This window comes from Lycium ferocissimum, chromosome 4 (genome assembly GCF_029784015.1).
Source record: "Lycium ferocissimum isolate CSIRO_LF1 chromosome 4, AGI_CSIRO_Lferr_CH_V1, whole genome shotgun sequence".
NCBI classification, from domain to species: domain Eukaryota; kingdom Viridiplantae; phylum Streptophyta; class Magnoliopsida; order Solanales; family Solanaceae; genus Lycium; species Lycium ferocissimum.
The window spans coordinates 27,698,364-27,721,799 of NC_081345.1; the positions used below are offsets into that span (position 1 = coordinate 27,698,364).

Sequence of the window (23,436 nt, forward strand, 5' to 3'; positions counted from 1 at the left end):
TAAATGGAACTAATTCACCCCTAAAACACTATGACCAGATTTGTGTTATAAGGTGGATTACATGCGCCTATTCTACCAGTTAAATTCTTATTTTATTTTTTGGCCATCTTCTCAGCCATCCACCATTCTTAGGAAAAGTCTATATCTCACTTTTAGCTTCGCGCACACACGCCCATGTCGTTGGCGTCAGCCATTGACGAACTCCATTTCTCACTTCCATTTTTTTATTATTTTATCACTGTTGTGCACCGAAATCTGGTGAACATTCAGATCTGATTCATCTCAGTTTTGTTCAGATATTGATGGGTGGAGTTCTTGTTTTCCAGCGTCATGGCATTTTGCCGTTGAAGCGACATTGTTTGATGAGTTGTTACCATTATCGGCGAGCACCATTGCCTATTGACTATTTTTGTTTGGCGATTTGAGCGTTTTTGTTACTTTTCCGGTGAGGTCTCCATTTTTTCCGATTGGAGGTTGATGGAATTTTTATTGGGTTGTTTAAAACTTATTGAAAAGTGTAATCTTTATGGGTTATCGGTAGTGGGTAGTGTAGATCCAGACCCATCCTTCACTAAAACATTATTGGCCGGAAAAATTGATGCTCCGGCGACTATTTGGAAAGGAAGGGTTAGAGATGATGTGTTAATTTAATTAATATAATATTCAAATGTAGTTAAATATAAAGAGGCGAATTAGTAAGTGACACGTGTATATGCTAATCAGCTTTTAGTTTATCTTTGGCCTCTCACACTCCTCCAAGAGAGTGAGCACAAACTCTCTACCATGTCATCACTTAAGGGTGTGTTAATTTCATTTAATAATTGTCCGGGGGGATATTATAACCCTCGTAAAAGTTGAGTGTGTTATTAATAATCCGGCCAAACGTTATGGTGCACTGTAGCTATTTTTCCGTTATCTAATTTTATAGCTTGAGTATTTTGCGGATCAAACGCATCACTATAATAAGGTGTTAGTTGTGGCATTCTCAAATAGTTATTCCCTTTTATAATTCAATCACTTTCCATATAATAATTCATCGGACCCGACACTTTTGTAACCCAAAAAAAAAAATGGAACCAAACTAACCCGTTAAAAAAAAAAAAAAGAACTAGTAGGCTTCACGCACGAATACGTGCGTGAAACCCTCCCCCCCCCCCCCCCCCGCCCTCCAACCCCAACCTTTATTCTTTGGAAATCAAACTCAAAATTAAGGTTTTTTTTCGTACTTTGACCGAAGATTAGTCACGTTTCAAAACACCGGAATATAAATATTTTATATATAACTTAATATTTTTTTTAGTGTACAATAATATCGGCTCATTACATCAAGTATACATATACATTTGGATCATCGTTTTAGGGGTTGTAAAGTGCTCCGAAGTACGTTTGAAAACTTGTTATATTTAGGTTTAAATGTCATATTTTATAGGGTTTTGATTAATCTCTTTTGTTTAACTCCCAAAGCTATGAAAGTATGCATATTGTGCAATATGCCTTTATGACGATCCGATAGGACACATATGCCCTGACGACCCTTAATAACATGAGTTTTTAGATGAGTCAAGAACATCCCCATGTCTCGTTGCTCTCGTTGGCTGCAATTGCGAAAGCAAGAGGAAAATTGACCCATAGGCATCCATAACTACTGCAATTAGGAGCTTAATGTCATATCGGCCATATACATGCGTCTCATCTATCGATATCACATCCCGGCAGTGAGCAAAACCATCAATACTTGGTTTGAATGCCCAAAAGATGAAGTCGAAAATTCTGCACTCTAAAAGCCGCCACTGTAAAACAATGCCAGGATTAGCATACTGTAGAGCCACCACATACCCCCCCAATGCCTGAAAAGAGGATTCCTAAGTTTCAAAGATCATCTTAAAAGCACGTCTACGCCCGAGAAATCCTTTCTCTTGCTTATGATTTTACCATATTTGGAGTGGACCATGCTAATACAAGTTTTGATGGGCATCATAAGTTTAAACAAACAACATTTAACAATGATATTTTAATTGCTATAAGATATATAATGTAAATGGTCAGATAAGTTACCTTGGAGTTTCCTCAATGTGTTTAAGTAACACATGAGTAATCATGTTTATATCTAAATTAAAATGATCTGCTCGACTTTGTCCCATATCACAAGTGTGCTTTGGGTGGAATTTTGTGATTTCCCACAGACCATCAGGCTTAACAATTCCCCGAAGCAACCACCGACAGCCTTGAGTATGTCGCTTACAAATCAGCCTCCATACCGATTTGTTTGAGTCATCAACCTTAAACTCCCTCATATCCTTTATACAATACATTCTGACAGCCCGTTGCAACATCTTTTTTGATGTGAACTGCATTCCCTTTGCAAGGACGCATTCATCAGTCATGGGATTTTTTGGTTCAATCCACGTTTTTTGGCGACTTTGATCATCATCTCTTGTGAAGACAAATGCATCCTCACGACCTTGTAGACTGTCAAGATATGGAATATAGTCAGAATGCCACTGCATTGGGCTGTCAGGAATTGGGTTTTCCGCCATTGGAGGTGGTACATGGTGGTGAGTTGGTTCTGTGGACTAAAATGTGTATCTTCTTCATCCCCTTCACTATCTTCATCATTGGTTACCTCTACATTATTAGCTGGTTCATCGCCATCACTCTCTGATGTATCCACATAACTTGGACAATTAGCGCCATCTAAGAAAGGCCTCCTCCTACACGATAAAAAGCATATGTTAATTAATTAATTATTTAACATCAAGGTGATGAACCTACACATATTGAGAATGAGCATGGTGTGGAGAATGATCAACTCCACCAAACTGAGAGGACTGCCTTTCATCCACAGTTGGTACCACTGGCGAGTTTTGATAATAATCAGCTGCACCGAACTGAGAATTATTATAATAATCAGCTCCACTGAACTGAGAATTATTATAATAATCGGCTCCATTGAACTGAGAGTTTTGATAATAATGAGCTGCTCCACTAAATTGAGATGATTGCCCAATATTACTCGTATTAGGTCTATAACCCCTACAAAGATTTAAAAATGGTTATTTACCAATACATACAATAAACACGTGCTACTTCACAAAATAATAATATAAGAATGCATATTTACCAAGTTTGATTTAATTGTTGGGTAAGATTTTCCAGCGGCACCTGGCCACTCAAAATGCCCCGTAAGAACTAAAATCTCCATACGTGTTAGCTTGACTGGGCTGTTCTTGCGGGACCTCTCGGGGTATCTTTTCAACATACATCTCAAGAATATAAATGGCGACTAAATGTTTTAATTCTTCTGGCGCATTCAAATAATCCCTCAAAGAATCATCATCATTGATATAATGCCTACCATAAAGCACTATACCATGGGAAACTGATTGTGGATATCTGCCTGTTATAGAGATTTCATACTCATCTGGACTAAACTTCATTTTTTCACATATGTAAGTGACTAGTGATTCATAAGACATTTCAAGCGGACATTTAACATGAACGTTTGGTCTTTTATTGTAACAAACTGTACTATTGTCATCCAGGATAATACCATCCCAATGTATTGAAACCTTAACTGGTGGAATATCTTGAGCCATTTTTTGTAGGAAGTTTGATTATTATTATTTTTTTGAATGACTTAAGAGAGGTTTTTTTGAATGACTTAATAGACTTAAACTTATGAAATGGATGAGTTTTTACCTCGTCCAACATTCTTCTTATATAGATTCATATTGACCCCTATTACGCATTGAAATGTTGCGTAATATGAATTAAATTCAAATAAACGGTCAAAAAATGCAGCATTGTATTGTCAAATCGGTCCTTTACGTGTCATAAAAAAACTGAAATTGGCATGCATGATGTGTTGTCAAATCATGTTCTATTGCACATTGAAACGTTACGTAATATGAATTAAATTCAAATAAACGGTCAAAAAATGCGCACATTGTATTGTCAAATCGATCCTTTACGTGTCATAAAAAAAAAATTGGCATGCATGATGTGTTGTCAAATCATGTTCTATTGCGCATTTAAATCTTGCGAAATATGAATTAAATTTAAATAAACGTTCAAAAAATGCAGCGTTGTATTGTCAAATCGGTCCTTTATGTGTCATAAAAAAAGCTGAAATTGGCATGCATGATGTGTTGCCAAATCATGTTCTATTGCGCATTGAAACGTTGCGTAATATGAATTAAATTCAAATAAATGGTCAAAAAATGCAGTACTATATATAACATGATTGACAAACAACTAGTATTCACTTTAGAACGAGTTATCATGACATTCTACACCCAATTTGGTAATCTTGATTCGATTACATGTTTCACCCCAACAAACATATTTGAAGCAATGGGTAGGACATGGGAACTAGATGATGATGATTTTCATTACTCAAATAATCCTAACAAAAGATTCGATCGAGAATACAATAAAACAATGAGAGAGAGTGGAATCGGCGTGTTAGGGGAGAATTTGAAGCTCGGGAGCAAAAGTTAGCTTCGGTAGGGCTTAAACGCCCAAAAAAGTGCTATGTCAATGCCTCGTGGAACTCCACAAAGAGTTTAATTTTGCTCTTAATCATTTTTCGCGAAGAGAACAATCGGATGCAAATACGTTACCATAGGGTAGAATATAGTATACATGGTAGCACGAATTTAGATCAAGGGGGATTTGGACTTGAAATGTCCGATGAAGATTAATATTTTTCTTATAATAAGGTAAGTAGGTAGGGTCATAAGACCCCCCCCCCAAGGGTACTTGGGGTTTTTAACTATATAAGTAGACTTTTTTTTTTTTTGTTTTGTTATTAGACTACAACATATTCAATGTCGAGTAGTAGAAACTCAGCTTGGTCTTTACTCCTTCTAAAAGAACCAAAGAGCAGTGATGATGAGAGTTCAAATCATAGCAGTTTTTCGAGTGATACTAGTGATTTCAAACTAGACGAGCTAAATCCCCACCTTCTTATAGAGCGTAATGATGATTTGCGGTGTGAAATATTCGGATGGTGAGAATATTATTGCGGTTTACGCCGAGAATGATCATATCGGATTAGAATCGAACGTCTTATTCGTGACTTGAAAAATCTCAACGCTCGATCCCAAACAAGGTACTCAATACAGGTGCCTCGAGTAGGTCCGGTAACTTGCAAGCTTCGTACAAAGGATTAGAAAAGAAAACAACAGAATGCTGGCAAGACGTTGTAGATTTTACATGTTAAAGTTGGCCGAAGGACAAGCATCATCAACCGATAGAGAACTAACATCTCCTGAAAAAAGATGAGTGTTAAGAGACCGCCAATATCGTTCTGAGGACGATATTGAGGACTTCTGTTTTGATGACGATTAGGTTCTATTTAAGTTTCGGACTAAAGCTGGTAATTTGTATTTTTATTTTATGATGAAGTCATAAATTTGAATTAGTTTGGCATGTTTTTAATTTGCTTTTATTGTTAAAGTCTATTATTAATTGACAATTTAACAAAGAAACACAAATAAATTAGTACATAAAGGGGCGGATTACATTATAGGGGAAAAGGTACAACTAGTAAAAAACATAATCCATAGAAATATTAAACCAATAAACAAAATACATATAAATAATGAACAACAACAAGATAGCACAAATAGTCTTCCACAATTTAAGTTTTTTCTTTCAAAGCTATTTTCTCGTGTTGAGCGTCTCTAAGTTTAGCCTTCAGCAAAATTCATTTTTTTTTCGGAACCGGTGAGCAAGACCTCCAAAAGTTCAATTTTTTCTTCAGCTTCCACAAGCTTAAATTGCGAGTCCAACTTAGCGGTATCTCTAGAGATACGTGAAGTCGCGGTATCTCTATCAAAAAGTGGATTTTTAAACTTCGCCGCCACCGTTTTATCCACGTGAATGCTATCTTTTCATCGAAAGTGTTTGCAACTGCCCATATCCTATAAAAATTACAAGAAAATCAGTTTTTTAAAGTAAAATATATGTATAACGTGAAAAAAAAAAACACTAAAAAATGTAAAAACACTTACTTCGGGCACTTTACAATGCCAAAAACGGCGACCCGGATTATCTTGGGTCTTTGATGTTTTTTTACTTTATAGTAATAACTGCATTCACAAATATCGGGTTGTATAGCAAACTTTGAAGTTTCAAAACTTTGAGACATGTTTTTGGGAGTGCATAAGTGTGTTGAAAGGGTTAAAATGGAGGAAATGAAAGAGAAGAGTATCTTTGAAGGGAGAGGTTTTTGTTAGGGGTTTCACGCACAGAATCTGTGCATGAAAGGACCAAAGTGTAAATGTACGCTTTGGCCCTTTCATGCACAGATTTTGTGCGTGAAGTCTACTTTGTGTTTTTTTTTTTTTAATGGGTTAGTTTGGTTCCAATTTTTTTTTTTTTGGGTTACAAAAGTGTCGGGCTCTAATTCATCTTATACTATATGAAGACATTAGTCAGCTGTGGGACACTCGATGGAGTTGGTTTTCCTTTAATTAGAAGGAACCAAAATAGCCGAAGTCACTTTTTAGCTAGTTTTTCAAAGATTTTAGTACAGTCAAACTTCTCTATAGTAGCAACGTTTATGTAAAATTTCATAACTGCTATAGTGAGGTGTTGTTATGCATGTATACTGACATTTGATAATTAGATGCCATTTAGCTGTTATAAACAAAAGTACGCAAACAATTAACTTTTTGTACTTTTTATGTTATAAACGAAAACAATATACTTGTAAATTTTAAAATCTAAATTGATTTTCATATCTCATAAACTAAATATTGAAAAGACTAATAAATTACCACTAAATCCATAATTAGCTGTGCCACACAGATAAAGAATTAAAATCTATGGAACATATGCATTTTAAATTAGTTGAAAATTTAAATATTTCAAGTTTGACGTAAGAACTCTACAATTATAGGCTGTTTCGTAAATTCTAATCTCTTTGTGATAATATAACGCTTGAACTGAAGAAGAATTTTGTTTAAACTTTCAACAAAAGGAAATTCAATAGCTTTCCCTTGAAGGTTGTCTAAGTGCTTAACAGTTGACTCTTCTATCTCCAAGTAGTAGTAGATTGAGGTTCTTCATAGATACTTTTGTTGTCACATGATATATTTCTTACAAAATATTATTACACGCTATTTGAGTATGGCTGTTATAGAGAAGTAATTTTACAAAGAGTGTACCGCTATAATGGATGTCATTGCTGTTATAGAAAAGTAAAATATAACATGAAAAATCGGTTCCGGAGAAAATCAGACCGTTATAGTGAAATATTGTTATAATGAATGACAATTATAGAAAGGTTTGACTGTATATGAAATTTCTTGGGAATGAAAAGTTGATTCCTATATGATTTATACATGAAACTCGCGACTCTTTGTTTTGTTACTGCACAAATGAAAGAATAAGAAGTTTATTGTTTTGATGGGAAAAAATTACAGTTGTCGTTTTAATCAACTGAATAAATTTCATCGCAATGTCTTACAGAAAAGATATACGTACGTGATTAATAACATATAAATTACAAGTAAAAATATTAATCAATTGAAAATACAATTGTCACCGTGAATTCTAGATCTTATCCTGGAGGAGATGGGCTACCTGCATACCATCCCTCAGGTTTTTCCAGTGGATTCGATCATTCAGCAATTTGTCATTTATGATATGATGATATCATCAAAACATTTGGTTATGGCAGTCAACATCGTATACGTATCCAACTAAACTAACCGAATTTGTTCTGGTTCAGTTAATCTGGCTCCCCTTGTTTTTTTTTTTTCTACGTCGCTTTTCTTTCTTTGTATTCTATATATCTGATATTAAAAAGAAATTAAAGAGTATTTTCTGAACAAGCATTAATTAGTTATACAATATTTTGTTGCTTCTTTGTGTTTTCCTCACAAACAATATTTGCATAAATTATGCTTTGTTTTGTGCAAAATAAAATGTGGCTGGCATTTATAACACATGAATTAAAAACAAGAGATTTTATATTTTATTTAAAACTAAACAGATATTTTAAATTATACTTTGCATACTACTCTCTCCGCATAAAAAATAGTGTTTACTTAGCCTTTATTTTTTTTGTTCAAAAAGAGTGTTCACTTACCAAATCAAGAAAGAATTAACCTTATTTTTTCAGATTTACCCTTATTAAGTGTTAAGTGACCCAATCCCAATACCTCTTTAATTAGGGGCATTTTAGTCAAATTACCTATTTTTTCTAGGAGTTAGTATTTTCTTAAGGGGTGTCAAGAAATGGCTAAGTGGACACTTTTTTTTATCCGGAGGGAGTAATATGTAATACATCCAAATTAAATATTCAACAAGAAATTATCATGCATTACGATATAGAGCCCTTTTGGAAGTTGCTTATAATTTGGTTTTAACTTTTGAGTGTTTGGGACAGCCATTTTGTGCTTAAAATAAGTCCAAAAAATTAATTGGGCCCGTTTGGCTGAGCTTATCTAAAGTAAGGGCAATTTTGGGAATTGCCCTTCTTTTGGGGTGGTCTTTAAATTTTGTCCCTCATATTTGAAATCTTTAAATTTTGCCCTTCGGCTAAAACCCATGGGTTCCAGGTTCGAACCCAAGAAAGTTTTATCATGCTTGTGAAGGAATTACGAAGTTATGCCGGACAGCATACTTATGCCTTGGATTGGCATTATGAGTCATAACTTTGATAATTCCTTCACAAGAGTTATCGGGTCCGCATAAAAGTTTGCCCATTAAAAGTATGCCCGACCGGCATAAACTTGTGAAGGAATTACCAAAAGTTATCACGGCATACTTATGCCTTAAGCCCATAAGTATCACGGTCCGGCATAACTTTGATAATTCCTTCACAAGTTTATGCCGGGTCTTGCATAAAAGTTTGCCCATTAAAAGTATCGGCATAAACTTGTGAAGGAATTACCAAAGTTTGTCGGACCGCATACTTATGCCAAGTCTGCCCATAAGGCATGAGTATGCCAGGTCCGGCATAAATTTTGTAATTCCTTAACAAGAGTATGCCGGGTCCGGCATACACGCGACCCAAACCTTGCCTTACAATTTTTTTTTAAAATTTATGCTTGAGCGGGGGGCCCGAACTCGAACCTCATGTGAACGCTCAAAGTTGCAATGCAAAGGGCAAAAATTAAAGACCAGCAATATGAGGGGCATAATTTAAAGACCACCCCAAAAGAAGGGCAATCCGCGCAAAAAAATGTATCTAAAGCAGCTTATAAGCTGAAAATAGCTTATAAGCCAAAAAAAATAAGTTGGGCTACCCCAACTTTTTTTTTTTTTTTTGACTTATAAGCTGTTTCCAGCTTATAATTTGCTTTTTTTAAGCCCATCCAAACAGGCTCATAATCTCTATATAACTAATTCATGCATAGCTAATTAATTCCTACACTATTAATCCTTGCATAACCTGTCTCCAAACCAAACTACCCCTTAATACACTGATCTTTGCCAGTTGCCGCATTCAGCGGCGGAGTTGCATTACATTTGTGCAAAGCGATGAATTGAATTATGGGTAATCCAAATCCCGGGGTTTGATCTTGTTAACCAAGAGTTGATTTAACTTTTTAACGAGGCCCAAAATTTTAGAGGTGAGTCCTTTATGGGTAATTGACCATGTTATTGCATATTTTGCATAAATTAGAGGTGTTTGACAGAGTCAGAACAAGGAAACAGTAGAGATTGTGCATTTTATTAGCTAAGCTTCTAGGTAAATGAAACTTTAACATCTTGATTATTTGCTTTTCTAAGACACTTTGAGCATAAGACATATTCGAGTTCTAATGCAACAGGATATATATAATCCCTCCATTTCAATTTATTTGTCTGAATTTGACATGGCATAGAGTTTAAGAAAGTAAAGAAGACTTTTAGATCTTGTGGTCTATATGTCTAATGTACTAAAATGCTCTTTAATCATGTAATCTTAATATGTCATGTGAAAATTTGAAATTAAAGAGCTGCTCAAAAGGGAAAGAGTCATTCTATTTTAAATTAAACGAATTAAAAGGGAAAGTAAGACAAACAAATTGAAACCGAAGGAGTATGTGTGTGTGTTCACACACACACACACGATCATGACATGAGAGAGAGACCTAATGCTCTATGATAGTAAGACGTGGAGTTCGACTCTACACTTTAAGCGCAAGATATAGGGTTCGAGTTCTAGAATATATTACAAATGTGATAATGACCTAAGTCATGACCCAATGCTTTGTGATAGTAAGACTTGGGGTTTGAGCCCCGACGCTCTACTTGTCAGACATTGTAGTTACGAGATTGCGCGCATTGGCGCATATGCGTTTTGGCTATTCACGAAACGTGAGAAGGCATGATTAATCATCTGTTTCCGGAAGAAATCGTGAGTATATATGGCACTACGGATGTATGGATATGTGTTATATTGAGTATACTGTGAATATGGGCACGCATTAGAGATCATGGTTTGTGGCGTACACGTATATTGACACTTACTGTTTTAAAAGACTTGTTGAGTCCTCATGCACAAAAAAAAAAATGAAATTAGCTATGAATTTCGTCATTAAATTACTTGTAGCTAACCGAATTTCTTGTTAATCCGTTGCTAAAAGATTAGCGACCGAATTTATGAATAAGCAATAAAATTTATCCGGCGCTAATTCTTGGTTTTTAGTAGTGATATGATGGCTAATAACTAACTGCTTCTCGTAGATACTACAACTGGTACTACCACTGAGTCTTGAAGAAATTATCGATTGATCTCCATATTTCTTGAGGAGGTGGAGCCTGGATTTATCATTTTACTTTCATCGGTCATATTGAGCTATATATATACGTCCCATGAACTTTGTACTTAGCTAATTATCTCAGATACTCTATGACTGAATGTAGGATTGATGGGTTTCGCTGCTACGTTACGGAAGATGCTCGTTTACTTATGATTGGAGTACTGTCATGGAAACTTATTCGCTTATAGCGTGAGTAGCTGCCCGTTAAGTACCGGTCACGTACGTACGTCTGGTAAAATATGGATCGGGACCATGGGCAATTAGAATACGTGATTATACTACAAGAGATTTTAGAACACATCATCAATCACAATTTAAAAGAGTTGCGTACTTAAGAAATCTTTATAAATTAATACATTTAAAAGATAATTACAAGTAGATTTATTAACTCTATCAACCATGGAATAAAACTGCCGATTTCTAGAAGGGCATACTCGATTGTTAACGATTTATAAGTTATAACTCAAACCAGATTCACAATGATGCTTCCTTCTTGGAACTCTTGATCAAGGAGACCTCCCATACCACACTTGATCATAAGAACGTAGAGACGCTCAACTATTATTATCATCACCAAAATTCAATATGTAGTTCTTTTTTTTTTTTTTTGGGTATAAACCTTCGGTATCCAAAGGCCATTGGCACACATGCACTAAAGGAAGAGGTGGCGGTAGACGATTGGTAGTTTTCTCTGCATGCATTTTGCAGTGGATCTATCGGATGCATTTGATCAATTTAGTAGATTAAGGGTATGGCGGCAGATATCGATATTATCTGACACCATGTGCTTCTGCTTAAGCTCTCCCTGCATGTAGATCAGTACCATGCATCCATGACCACTAAACCCTAGCATACTTAGACTCTCCCAAGTCTATTCTTTGCCCATTTAGCCATTTTGCATGGTCATGAGAACTCCATCAGTCACACATTTTGGCCTCATTCTTTTACTTCTTTTGTACTTATTAATTACCTTATCTTCTACCCATAATAGAAAGAGAAAATGAGCACATGCACTTGTTACGGAATTAACTTTCTATATATGGAGAGAGAGAGACATCCCTTCTATTGTCCGTTAACTCTTCTTATATTGTCTTGTATTTCAAACTTTGAAATGCCTAAGAAAAACACTATAGAAGATGAAGGCAGTAGAAGATCAAGAACACCAAAAGGGCATTTTGTTGTGTATGTTGGGAGTGAAATGAAAAGGTTTGCTGTGCCTACATCTTACTTGAAGAATCCATTGTTCCAAAACCTGCTTGATAATGCTGCTGAAGAGTATGGCTTTGATAACAGGAACCTGATCCTTCTCCCTTGCGATGAATCCACCTTTCGTCGGCTTATTGCCATTTTAGCAAGGTCTAACTCATTCAATAGTACAAGAATAAACCCTAATTGATCCCACTAACATCTATATGTGTATGCTTCTATTATTAGTAAATAAATACATTTAACTTATATAAACGGATAGTCATGTAAAGACTATTTACAATATTATCAGACTATCAGTGTATTTTAACTTGTTGTAACAGGTTAATATCTTATTTTTCAGGTAATCTTATAACTTATTATGAATAATTATCAGCTGATAGCTAGAAACTATTTACTGTACTAGTAAAAATAGTTTGCGCAAGATAAGACTGATTCAAATGAGCTTTAACCGCAATGGAATATACTGTCTTCTTCCTCAATCTTTAATTGCTGAATATTGATTAATTATGGCAACTGCCAAGTGATTGAAGGAGTTATACGGCGGAGAGGGTACCATAAACGTATATATAGTGGCAGGCTTATAGATATGAAGCATCCTACATCTTTGTAATTAATTAGTTGTAAACATAGTCTGATTAAACTAATATGTCACGATATATATATATATATATATATATATATATATATATATATATATATATATACATTCACTGATTTGACTGAAAATAAATTGTAAGGATCATAAATTGGTAGATGTACGAATTTATTGGATAATCAATAATTCAATATTATATATCATGTTGGTTCTTTGAGTTACTGCACAAATCAAATTGGTCAAGGAAGACATATTTCATTTGTATCTATTTATAATACTAAGTAGGCGCGTTTGGCCATAGACTCCAAATACTTTCACTTTATTTGGAACTTTTGGATATTGGAGTTCAAGATAGAGTTGTGTTTGGTTATATATATTATAAAGAATGTCTGAAATGATATTCATGCTTGAATGTGTTGAAATACAACTTCAAAAGTGAGTTGGAAAATAGGTTATAAGTTGTTTCCCAAATTTGAAATACAACTTTAAGTAGAATTTGAAATTTTCATATGGCCGAACACTGATTTTCAAATAGAGTAAATAATTATTCAGGAAAAAAAATGAATGATGTTTATTGTCTAATGGTTCCTCGCTTTCAACGCATAATCGAAATCGTTCTTTTTGTCTTTAAACTTGGATTACAGTTTTCTTTTCAGACGCGTTTGAAGGATTACCTAGAAATTATTTTCAAATGATAAATTCATGTGATTTTAATCTAATGTTGGTCAAATGAATTCTTAAAAGAATGCACCTGACACTACATAGCCCCAAGCATAGGATCCTTCTTTCAAGTGGAAGCCATCAATATACTTACAAACAAACATCATGAATACAATAGGACAGAGAGTATTCAATGTGTATTGAATTCCTAGTCAATATAATCAGTTAATCACCATCGTCTTCATTATTTTGCCGTCTATGTAACCATCAATAGGTCAGTTGCTGCAGCTTGCAGGCTACAGCGGCTTGGCATTTTCTTATGACAATGTCTTGCTGGTAAGACAAACCAAAAAAGGAATCACTATTGGTCGGAAAGAATATCAATTCCTTTAACAATTTGATCTTCAATTACAATTATTATATAGTTTCTGATAGACGTAATACTATTTCCTCTGCCACAATTTATGTGATATAGTTTGACAGTAGCGGAGCCAGAATTTCCGCCGAGGGGGTTCAAAATATAAAAAGGTAAACATACGTAGAAGCCTAAGGGGGTTCAACATCTACTATATATAAATATATAAAAAAAATTAACCTCATAAAAACAGTGTTTTTTTCCGCCGAGGGGGTTCGGATGAACACCCTCGGCATAGTGTGGCTCCGCCACGGGTTTGACTCGGCATAGAGTTTAAAAAAATAAAAAGAAGACTTTTGAATCTCGTCGTCTAAAATAAGTGAAAGATATTTATATAGTTATAGATCATCTCGATAAGCATAAAAGGTAAACCTTAAAGTTAAATTCTTGCTAAATAAGGAAATGTATCATTCTTTTTTGGACAGACTAAAAAAAAAAGTGTATCACATAAATTGAGACAGAGGGAGTATATAGTTTCCGAATTCGTATAATTCCTTTTTAAGAGATGTAGTTGATATTCAAAATTAATTCATAAAAGAATAATAAGATACATATTGTTGTGGAAGATCCTGGGTTAACTAGAATAAAATAAAATATAAAGCAAATAGAGAAGAAGAGATAACACAAGGATTTGACGAGGTTCGGTGAAGCATACATAAGGGTATAAATGTAGAAATAGAGAGAGTTTCCATTAAGATGAGAAAAATTGAGATTACCCTTGTATATATCCCAAGTGTTTACAAACGTACCGTGTTAATTAACCTCAAAATTAACTAAATATTAAAAAGGGTTCGATTTCTCAGTCGTGTCATCACACAAACTTATCACGAGCTACAGAACTCCTTATGTTATTCTTGTGTAGTTGTGTTATTGCACTAATTTAGCACACGTTTCGTAACTTCTTATGCTATAGCACCAACTTAGCGCAAGCCTTTGAAGTTCTTGTCTATAGCAATAACTTAATTAACGTGACACAAATTCCTATCAATTTCTTCAATTTTGATTGGGGTCGCAATTCTGATTGTGACACCTTAGCTAGGAGAGCTCCACATCAGCAAAACACGGGAGGGATGTTGTGTATATAAGGAAGCATACCTTAGACTCCAGCGACACATTTTAAATTTCGTGGGGTTAGGTTCAGAGGGGACAATATCACTAGGGGGTTGCACTGTTACAGATGGTATCAGAGTCACTCTTGTGCTAGCTTTGTCGATGGTTGGTAAGAGTTCAACTAAGCTTAGGTAGATTCTGGGTAGGCGAGCGGGACAAAACTCAGTGCTGAGTCTAGGCAAATCTCATGCAATGGGGCAAGCTTCAACGATGACGCTGAGTCCATAAGAGGGTGTGTATGTAACACCCCAACATAAATAGGAGAATCCCACATTGGCAAAATAAGAGCGGGATGTTGGGTATGTAAGGAAGCATGCCTTAGACACTATTGACGTGTTTTAAAGTCATGCGGGCTTAAACCCAGAATGAACAATATCACTAGCGGGCTGAGCTATTACACTGATCCACCAGAATTCATGACACAATCAATAATAGCTAAGCTAGCTAAGAAGAAATCAAATGTCGTTTAATTGATCGACAAGGAAACACAAGAGTTTATTCTAGTGACGACTTCTTCAAATACAAGCTCCTCTTGAGTAAGGGTGTCAAGTGGGCCGGGCCAGCCCGAACCCGGCCCACCACCGGCCCGGCCCAAGCCCACTAAGAGGTATAAGGGGCTGGGCTAGCGGGTTTTATTAGGGCCGGGCCGGACAAGGTGGACCCCCACGCCCGCCCACCAAATAATCGGGTGATGGCCCACCAGGGCCGCCTGTACCCACTTCAAATTAAAAAAAAAAAAGAAAAAAAGATAAGTACTACATTTATTACTAATAATAAGTATTTTAAAAACATTGTATCTCAATAAAATAGCTGTAGCTATAATTGTGGGATTCTTAAAATTTTGGAAGCAAATATATGAAATATTTATTAATTATTCAAACCATAGTTAGAATCCTACTTTAGTTAATTAAAACTTAACCATTAATTTTAACTCATGTAATGTGTCTCTTATTCAAGTAAGAACTTGGGGAAAGTTTGTAAGCTTTAAAGTTTAAATTCGACTTTGCAATTATCGATTAATAAAACTAAAGGCTCACTGAGCCTTTGAATTTCTTTTCAAATTTGTGTTATAATTTTATTTACAAGAATAATAATCTGTACGCAGTCAAAATAGAACTATAAATGTAATTGTGTAAAACTAATCCTACACAAGCAGCAACTCCAAGATAAATTTCTGCAAGGAGGGACAAACATTGATCAGTGCCCAAAAGCAACAAGACATTATAATAGGCTGACAAAATCAGTGAAATGACAAGCCTCTGAAATTGCCGATGCGTGAAATAAATCAAATACCCCTTTTAAGTTAGTATCTTGCTGTTGGCTTACACAAGTTCAAAAATATTTCAATAGGTTATACAGTATATAATAATATAAACTATTAGTTATATATATAATAATATAAACTATTAGTTATATATATAATAATATATTAATAAAATCTTATTAGTTTCAAATATTTTATATATAATAATAATTAAATATTTTTTAGCGTATTGAAATGTCTCCGCCGAATATAAACTATTAGTTATATATATAATAATATATTAATAAAATCTTATTAGTTTCAAATATTTTATATATAATAATAATTAAATATTTTTTAGCGTATTGAAATGTCTCCGCCGATGATGGAGAGGTGACAATCTGCACATGACATTAGGACTGAGGATCATATGAGATAATTAATTAAGAACTTTGGTTTAGTATCAAAACTCATGTGCATTGTTCCCATTTAGTTCCCATTTAGATGAGTAGGAAATTTAGAGAAAGAGGAGAGTAGGGAATTGTGGGATAATATGGAGAAGAATGAATGGTATTTATAGATTGAAAATAGGGTCAAAGTATAATTTAAGGAACTTGATGGTTAAAATAAAATTGACAACAACGACTCTCTAAATAAGAATATTCTTAATTATAAAATGGGAAATTAAAGGAGTAATATACAGCTGATATTTCTTCCTTCTTCAACATTTTATAAACTCTAAATATTGGAATAACTTGCATGGGTCAAGGCAACAATATGAATGCCAAATCCCCAATCCCAAATAACTACGCTTTCTATATCCTTAAGACTTTTGAAACCAATTGAAAAATTGCTGATGTCCAAAGCAAAGACTTTTCATGCACGTCTCGCTTTTATTCTTGAAAGCCTTCAATGACCCACAAAAAAAAAAAAAAAAGATTTAGCTATTTTTCAAGTCAAACGTTCCCAATATTAAAACCTTTTTTTAGCTTTTATATATCAACTACTACAAAATTAGATCTCCGCTTCATTCCCATTGTAATGCCATTTTATTTTATGATATTGTTTTAATTGTTATTAATCCGACTCTTTCATTTTGGAATCATTTTTAAGTATAATCAGAACTTCACAGGTTATGATATTTGCTTCATATACGAAACTAAAAGAGAAATATTAATGTGAGTGTTCCCCCCGAATAAAATCTGCCTTGATCTTTAATATTGAATTATCAAATGTGGCGAAAATGATCGAATTCATCCTCCTCTTACACCTGACATAATAATGGTCCATACTGCTAAACTTTTTAAAAAATTTCATTTATCTGTTTGTGTCATGATTCACGAGCATAAAAAGAAGAAGTCAAAGCAAAAACAAATCATATTTTAAAATTTGAATAATCGGCCCAAATTATATTTCGTTTCATCTCAATTTATGCGGCACCAGTTAATTGGACACTGAGTTTTAAAAAATAACTTGTTGATTTTAAACAAGCCTTAAATATTTGTGTGATTATGAATCATCTAGTTAAGGATAGAATGAGAATTCTTAAGCTAAATTCTTTCTAACTATAAAAATATAATTCATACGAGTATTTGTTTTGGACAAACTAATTAAAAAGAAAAGTTTGCTACTGTATATTCTTCAACTTGTTTGTCCGCGTCATTCATATTCCCAGCAGAAAATTATTGACATGAACTTCTATAATAATTAAAGTACATTTCATCAAGTAAACAATTGGGTGGACATACTTTGTATATAACGAATCATAGCCTCTTTCACGCCCATGGTGAATTAATTAGTGCGGACAGAGCCTGTCAGCCTTATGCATTTTCACCATTGTGAAAATCAAGTTCGAATTTAAAATTTATAGTCAGTGAATACTGTATAGGCAAAAAATCGCAGCTAACACGTGGATCAACATGTAGTTGACACGTGTACAATAACGTAGACAAATCAGATGGTAACGCCGAGCATAGCGTTTACGGAAAGGTAGCTGACACCGACGACAAGGTCGACGAAGAGAGTATCAACGGAAATAATACACAAGACCCTCTTGATTGCGCATTAAATAGAGTTACAGTAACGGTAAAACGGTTTCTAACGATCAGAGTCAAGGAATTAAATGACAATCATTAATTCAGCAACTAATGATTGCCGCTGCATGTATATAACGGGAAGAACCCCAGATAGGACCAGATACCTATAAATAGGACTTTCACTTGTATATGTAGGCATCTAATACTGACTGAAAAATAGACGATTATTGATTATTCTCTGCTTATTACTATTATCATTATCATTATTCTTTTATCATCAAGTTCTTATTCATTCTGGGGGAACGAAGAAGTCCATCATTGTTGTTCATCTACAATTGGCATAAGTTTACTTTTTCCTTTTATTTACTTATTCTTTATTGATCTTTATATAATTTGCTTGTGTCAATTCTAACTTTTGTATCAAATTACAACCAACTGTGGTTAACCTTAAAACAAATTCAACTATTTGAGTAAAATGCGAATTTTGACTCAAACAAATACATAAACAATTATATATGTGTGTTAAAAGCGACATCACAAGACAACATAAATACTTCTCGCGTATGTAGTTACGAATTGAATAAAAAATAAGTGAATCGGTTAAACTTATTGAATTTGTTCCGATTAAATCAGCCTTTAGTTCCATGTAATTAATAAATTTAAAATTGTCATTCATTTGTTTTATTTAATGTTTAACGTAACTATTAAGGAAAAATGCTCAAGTTAGACATGACATATTATTTTGATTTGTCTTACATTTGCCCTTAGTCTACCTTTCGATCAATGAAAGCCCGGCACCCCTAATTTTGTCACAAATTTGCCCCTGAAGGAAGATGTTAACTTATACTACATAGAGCCCGTTTGGATTGGCTTATAAGTTCTTTATAAATTTGTTTTCAACTTTTTTGAGTGTTTTTTACTAAATTTTAAAGTCATTTTATGCTTAAAATAAGCCCAAAAAATTAATTGGGCCCGTTTATTTAAATTTTATCTAAAGCTTATAAATCGAAAACAACTTATAAGTCAAAAAAAATAAGTTGGCCTACCCCAACTTATTTTGTTTTTGGCTTATAAGTCAAGCTTTCAGCCTTATAATTCCGCTTATTTTAAGCCCATCCAAATAGGCTCATAATTGTAGAAAAATAAAATTGTTGTAGCTAAGATTTGAACTTGAAATCTCAAAGTTGATTTTGAAACCCCCTAAACCACTAAACTAACCTATTCTCTTATATTCAAGGTATCCAAACACTACATATGTACATAAAAAAAAATTACCTTATATATGTGACGTAATTTTTATTGAGGCCCTAGATCCGCCCTGCATAGATATAAGTTAAATTAACAAAATGTCATGCTCCAAGGTCTAGTATTGTAGACATATACATGGCACTCATGATGGCTAAAGTAATGCGTGCACAAGATCTATTTAAAAATTCCTCGTGTGGAAAATAATAATTAAAACGTATACTTTACTTTATATCCAGTTCTGTGTTGCGATTGGTTCGGGATTTGGGCCTTGCCAACCCCTCACACACCACCTAATTTTATTAGGTATGTACCAACTATTGTTAGGAGAGATATAAGCAATGACTTGGGGAGGATTTGCGTAAGTGTTAGTTTATTCTTTTCTCAAAAAGAAGATCATTCAAATGTACGTAAGAAAATAGAAATTACTACAGTTGAGTGCATTTTCACTATATTACAAGTGAAATATATATAAATAAAATCTAATTGATGGTTTTAGGGATAGTTTGAGAAATCTTCCTCTTGTTTTATTATACTGACCTTGCTTATGGTTTACAATATTATGTACTTTTTACAAATATAAATCAAATATGATTTGACAAATTTATCCTTTCTTATATTAATTTCTCCAAATTAATGAACACTGTCAAAATACGTTAGTAAAAAAATACAGATAAACGTGTTAGCTTATTTATTAGTACCAATTAATGACCATGGACCACGTGTAGCAATGAAAAAATGAATTATTATTTTTATTTTTATTTTTTTGAAAAATAACTCTCACTGCACACATACCTTACTAAACCAATTTCACCGTCGACTTTATTTCCGGTAGGACCACCTTCAAGTTGGAGGAGAAAATGCAATACCCAAAAGAGGAAGCCGATGAGAATGACTAGAAAAGATTTTATTAAGAATTTGTTAACTAAGTTATTTGGATAGTGTTCATTAACTGGAAGAAATATGAAAGGGAAAATTTGTCAAAACATATGTAATTTATATTTTTGTTAAACAGGTTTAATGAATGGTTAAAGTAAGCATGATATTGTAAACCACGAGGGAAGTAAGTGTGATATAGTTAAACCTGGAGGGAGGCCTATGAAGTTATCCCACGATTTTGATATATCAAATTAAATAGTGCTAATTAATAACTTTAAACAGGTCTCGCCTACTTTCTTTTCCATACAATTAAATAATTAAGAACTTAGAAAATCTTACATCTCTTTAGTTAATTAAGCCTATTATCTCATTTATTAATGCAGATCAACTCTGATTTTTCTACCAGCTAAATTGCCCTACCATATGGGGATTTGAAATAGATCACACATTTGTCACTTGCATTACATAATCATGACTTTAGTCATTATAAATCTCATGAAAAACAACAGCTATTCAATTGCAAAGATCTTTGAATTTGATACATATGATTTGTCTCAACTCTACGCACAGTTATTATTATTATTACAACCGTCCAAATAGTATGTAATTTGGAAGATAGTTACATTCAGAGACAGATTCGGAATTTAAATTTTATGAGTTCAACATTTAAGGTTCTTAGCTTTGAAACTATTATATTTAAAAGTTATGAGTTCATATAGTATTATTTATTGCGTGTTTAGTGAACTTTTACATATGAATCTATGCTCCGCATCAAATGTAATTGAGTTTGTATAAACACTGTACTAGATAATCTGCATCTGGCCCTGGTTGGAGTATTTCAAAAGAGATGTCCATTCAAATAAGTCACTTAAGTGCCAACTTCTTGAGGGCATACATTCAAGTAATTCACTTATGAAGTGCCAACTTCTTGAGGGTGCATTTATATCTTTAAAGATACACATAAGATAGGGGAAGAATTTTATGCGATATGGTCCTGCTATAAATAAACTGTTAATGTCGCAATCTAAATTAAAGGCCAAAGTTTACTTCAATGTACACAGTAGCTAGCGAAGCTAAGAATTATAATAAGAAAATTTTAAAAAACACATAATAAGGGGTTGTTTGGTTTCATATACAAGGCATAATAATACCTACATAAAATCTAGCAATAACAATGCAATGTTTCGTTGCCCTTTTGATACTCAGCATCAAATTCAGCATTCGTTATGCAGTTTTTTGCTGTCCTTTTAATTGTAATACATGCATAAGTAATATCTGAATAAGTTATGCAGGAATTTACATGTTATTTTAGTAATATATGAATTAAATTACCAAATAACAAAATTACGAAATAGACCTTCATAATAGTAAAAATATAGTTTTAATTTTTTTTAAATTATACATATTTTAAACAAAAATTAAATAAAAATTTTGAATTATACATTGTACAAAGATCTTAGTTGGACTTCGTTGGTTTGAATAAAATAAAACAAAGATGGTGGTCCATTCTACGGAGTGCTGTTAACTCAACGATTGATTATTTAATGACTGTTATTTTATTTTAAGTTGCAGAATTGTTTGCCCGTTCAAACCCAAAGGGACAGATTCTTACCCAAAAGATTTTGTAAAAGAGAGAAATCTTTTTTGAGATTTGCCTTTTTTTTTTCCTTCCACATTGAATCTTTTTTATTCTCTCTTTCTTTTTGACTTATGCTGAAACAAATGCTTATTATATTTTCTTTTATCGGGCTACAATAAGAATATTCTTATTTATCATGGTTTCTTGTACTTTGGTACTCTTTGCTATACCTCTTTTCAACGTCATTCCGAGTATAGAAAGACGAAAGGGGGGAAAAAGGATAGGAAAAATAGAGTAGAGAAAAGAAAATCTCAAATTACAAATAGTACTCTATCCAAACCTATGTCTAAGTTGCCGTTTTGTTAGAGAGCGATTTACTCCATATGAAACTTTACAATGTAAATTTAGATTTAGTCGGACGCCAATATAAATACCGAGCACCGAGTGAGAAACAGAAGAAAAAAAAATTGCGCATAAATGGATAATATATCCTTATGTACTTATATTAAGGTGAATAATTTTTTCCCCTTTGGGACGTACAAAATATAAAGATTCAAAGGACAAATTTTGATATCTAATTCTCTATAATAACTAAACGAAGAAAATAAAGATTTTTATAACTTAATATATCTCTAGCTTTCCTATTATAGGAAGTTTTTGGAAAAGTTGCAACATTTTTCATCAGACTTGTTTGGTTTAAAATCATTTTATGGAAAGTTTTTCCTAGAATTTCTTTTATAGGGAACAGTCACCATTGAGGCACTTTTCTTATTTTTTTGGCAGCCTAAAAATATTCATAAAACCATATTGTATTATTCAAACGCGTTTTCATTTGCACAATCTTTTCTACGAAAACATATACTATTCCGACAAATTGTTTAACCACATAAGGAAAAGATCACACTGAAAGCAAAAGGTTGATTTTTATGATGGATGAATATTGGAATAAAGGTAACATAAATCTACTAGACAAGGAAAGGCAACCCCACCTCCCCCTTTTTTTAACGTCAAAATGGAAGTTAACCAAAAGCAAAGCCAAAAGATTTTGAAAAAAAAAATATTAAAATGTTGCTTAAGGATATTGGCTAAATTACTTACATAACGAAGACGTATTAATTGAGGGGTTTATTGAGAGTCTCATAAAGTAAAATGGTCTTGTTTTTTTTTTTTTTTTTCTTATTAAAAGTTCAAATTCAAGTACTGCTATTTTTGGAGAATTAAAAGGCATCCCAAAAATAAAATAGAGAATGATTACATCATCAGTATAATTTGACATATTATAGTGTAAGTAACTTATTATTTATTCATAAATATCAAATCAATATTATTATATAAAATTACCGACATTATCTTTTATATGACTAATTGTGTAATTATATTTACAACTTCAATACATAAAAGTAGCCGAGCGTTGTCGCACTTTAGCTCTCGCCTCTCCTCCTTATCAGTAGTAGTATTTAATAATCACGTTCTTATTCTCCAATTTGTATTAGTACTATGTATTTGTTGCTTCATTTACTTTGTATCTTGCTATTTTATTGTCATAATTTTTCTGATTCGAAAACTTCTCGTTCGAGCTGATGATATACAGGAAACAACCTCCCAACCCTGCCTAAATAGGGTATGATATACAGGAAACAACCTCCCGACCCCGCCTAAATAGGGTAAGTCTGCTATTAATGTTCTTATTCTCCGTAAG

At 33.4% G+C, this 23,436-nt stretch overlaps 1 protein-coding gene across 1 annotated transcript; it reads left to right on the forward strand.

Annotated features, from left to right (window-relative positions):
• Positions 1-11,877: 11,877 nt before the first annotated feature.
• Positions 11,878-12,162, forward strand: LOC132053887 (auxin-induced protein X15-like). The gene has a single exon (XM_059445982.1). The coding sequence runs from the start codon at positions 11,878-11,880 to the stop codon at positions 12,160-12,162; it is 285 nt and encodes a 94-aa protein (XP_059301965.1).
• Positions 12,163-23,436: the final 11,274 nt, after the last annotated feature.

Excerpts from the sequence above, each read along its gene's own strand:
- LOC132053887 (XM_059445982.1), top strand. The coding sequence starts at position 11,878 with ATGCCTAAGAAAAACACTATAGAAGATGAAGGCAGTAGAAGATCAAGA.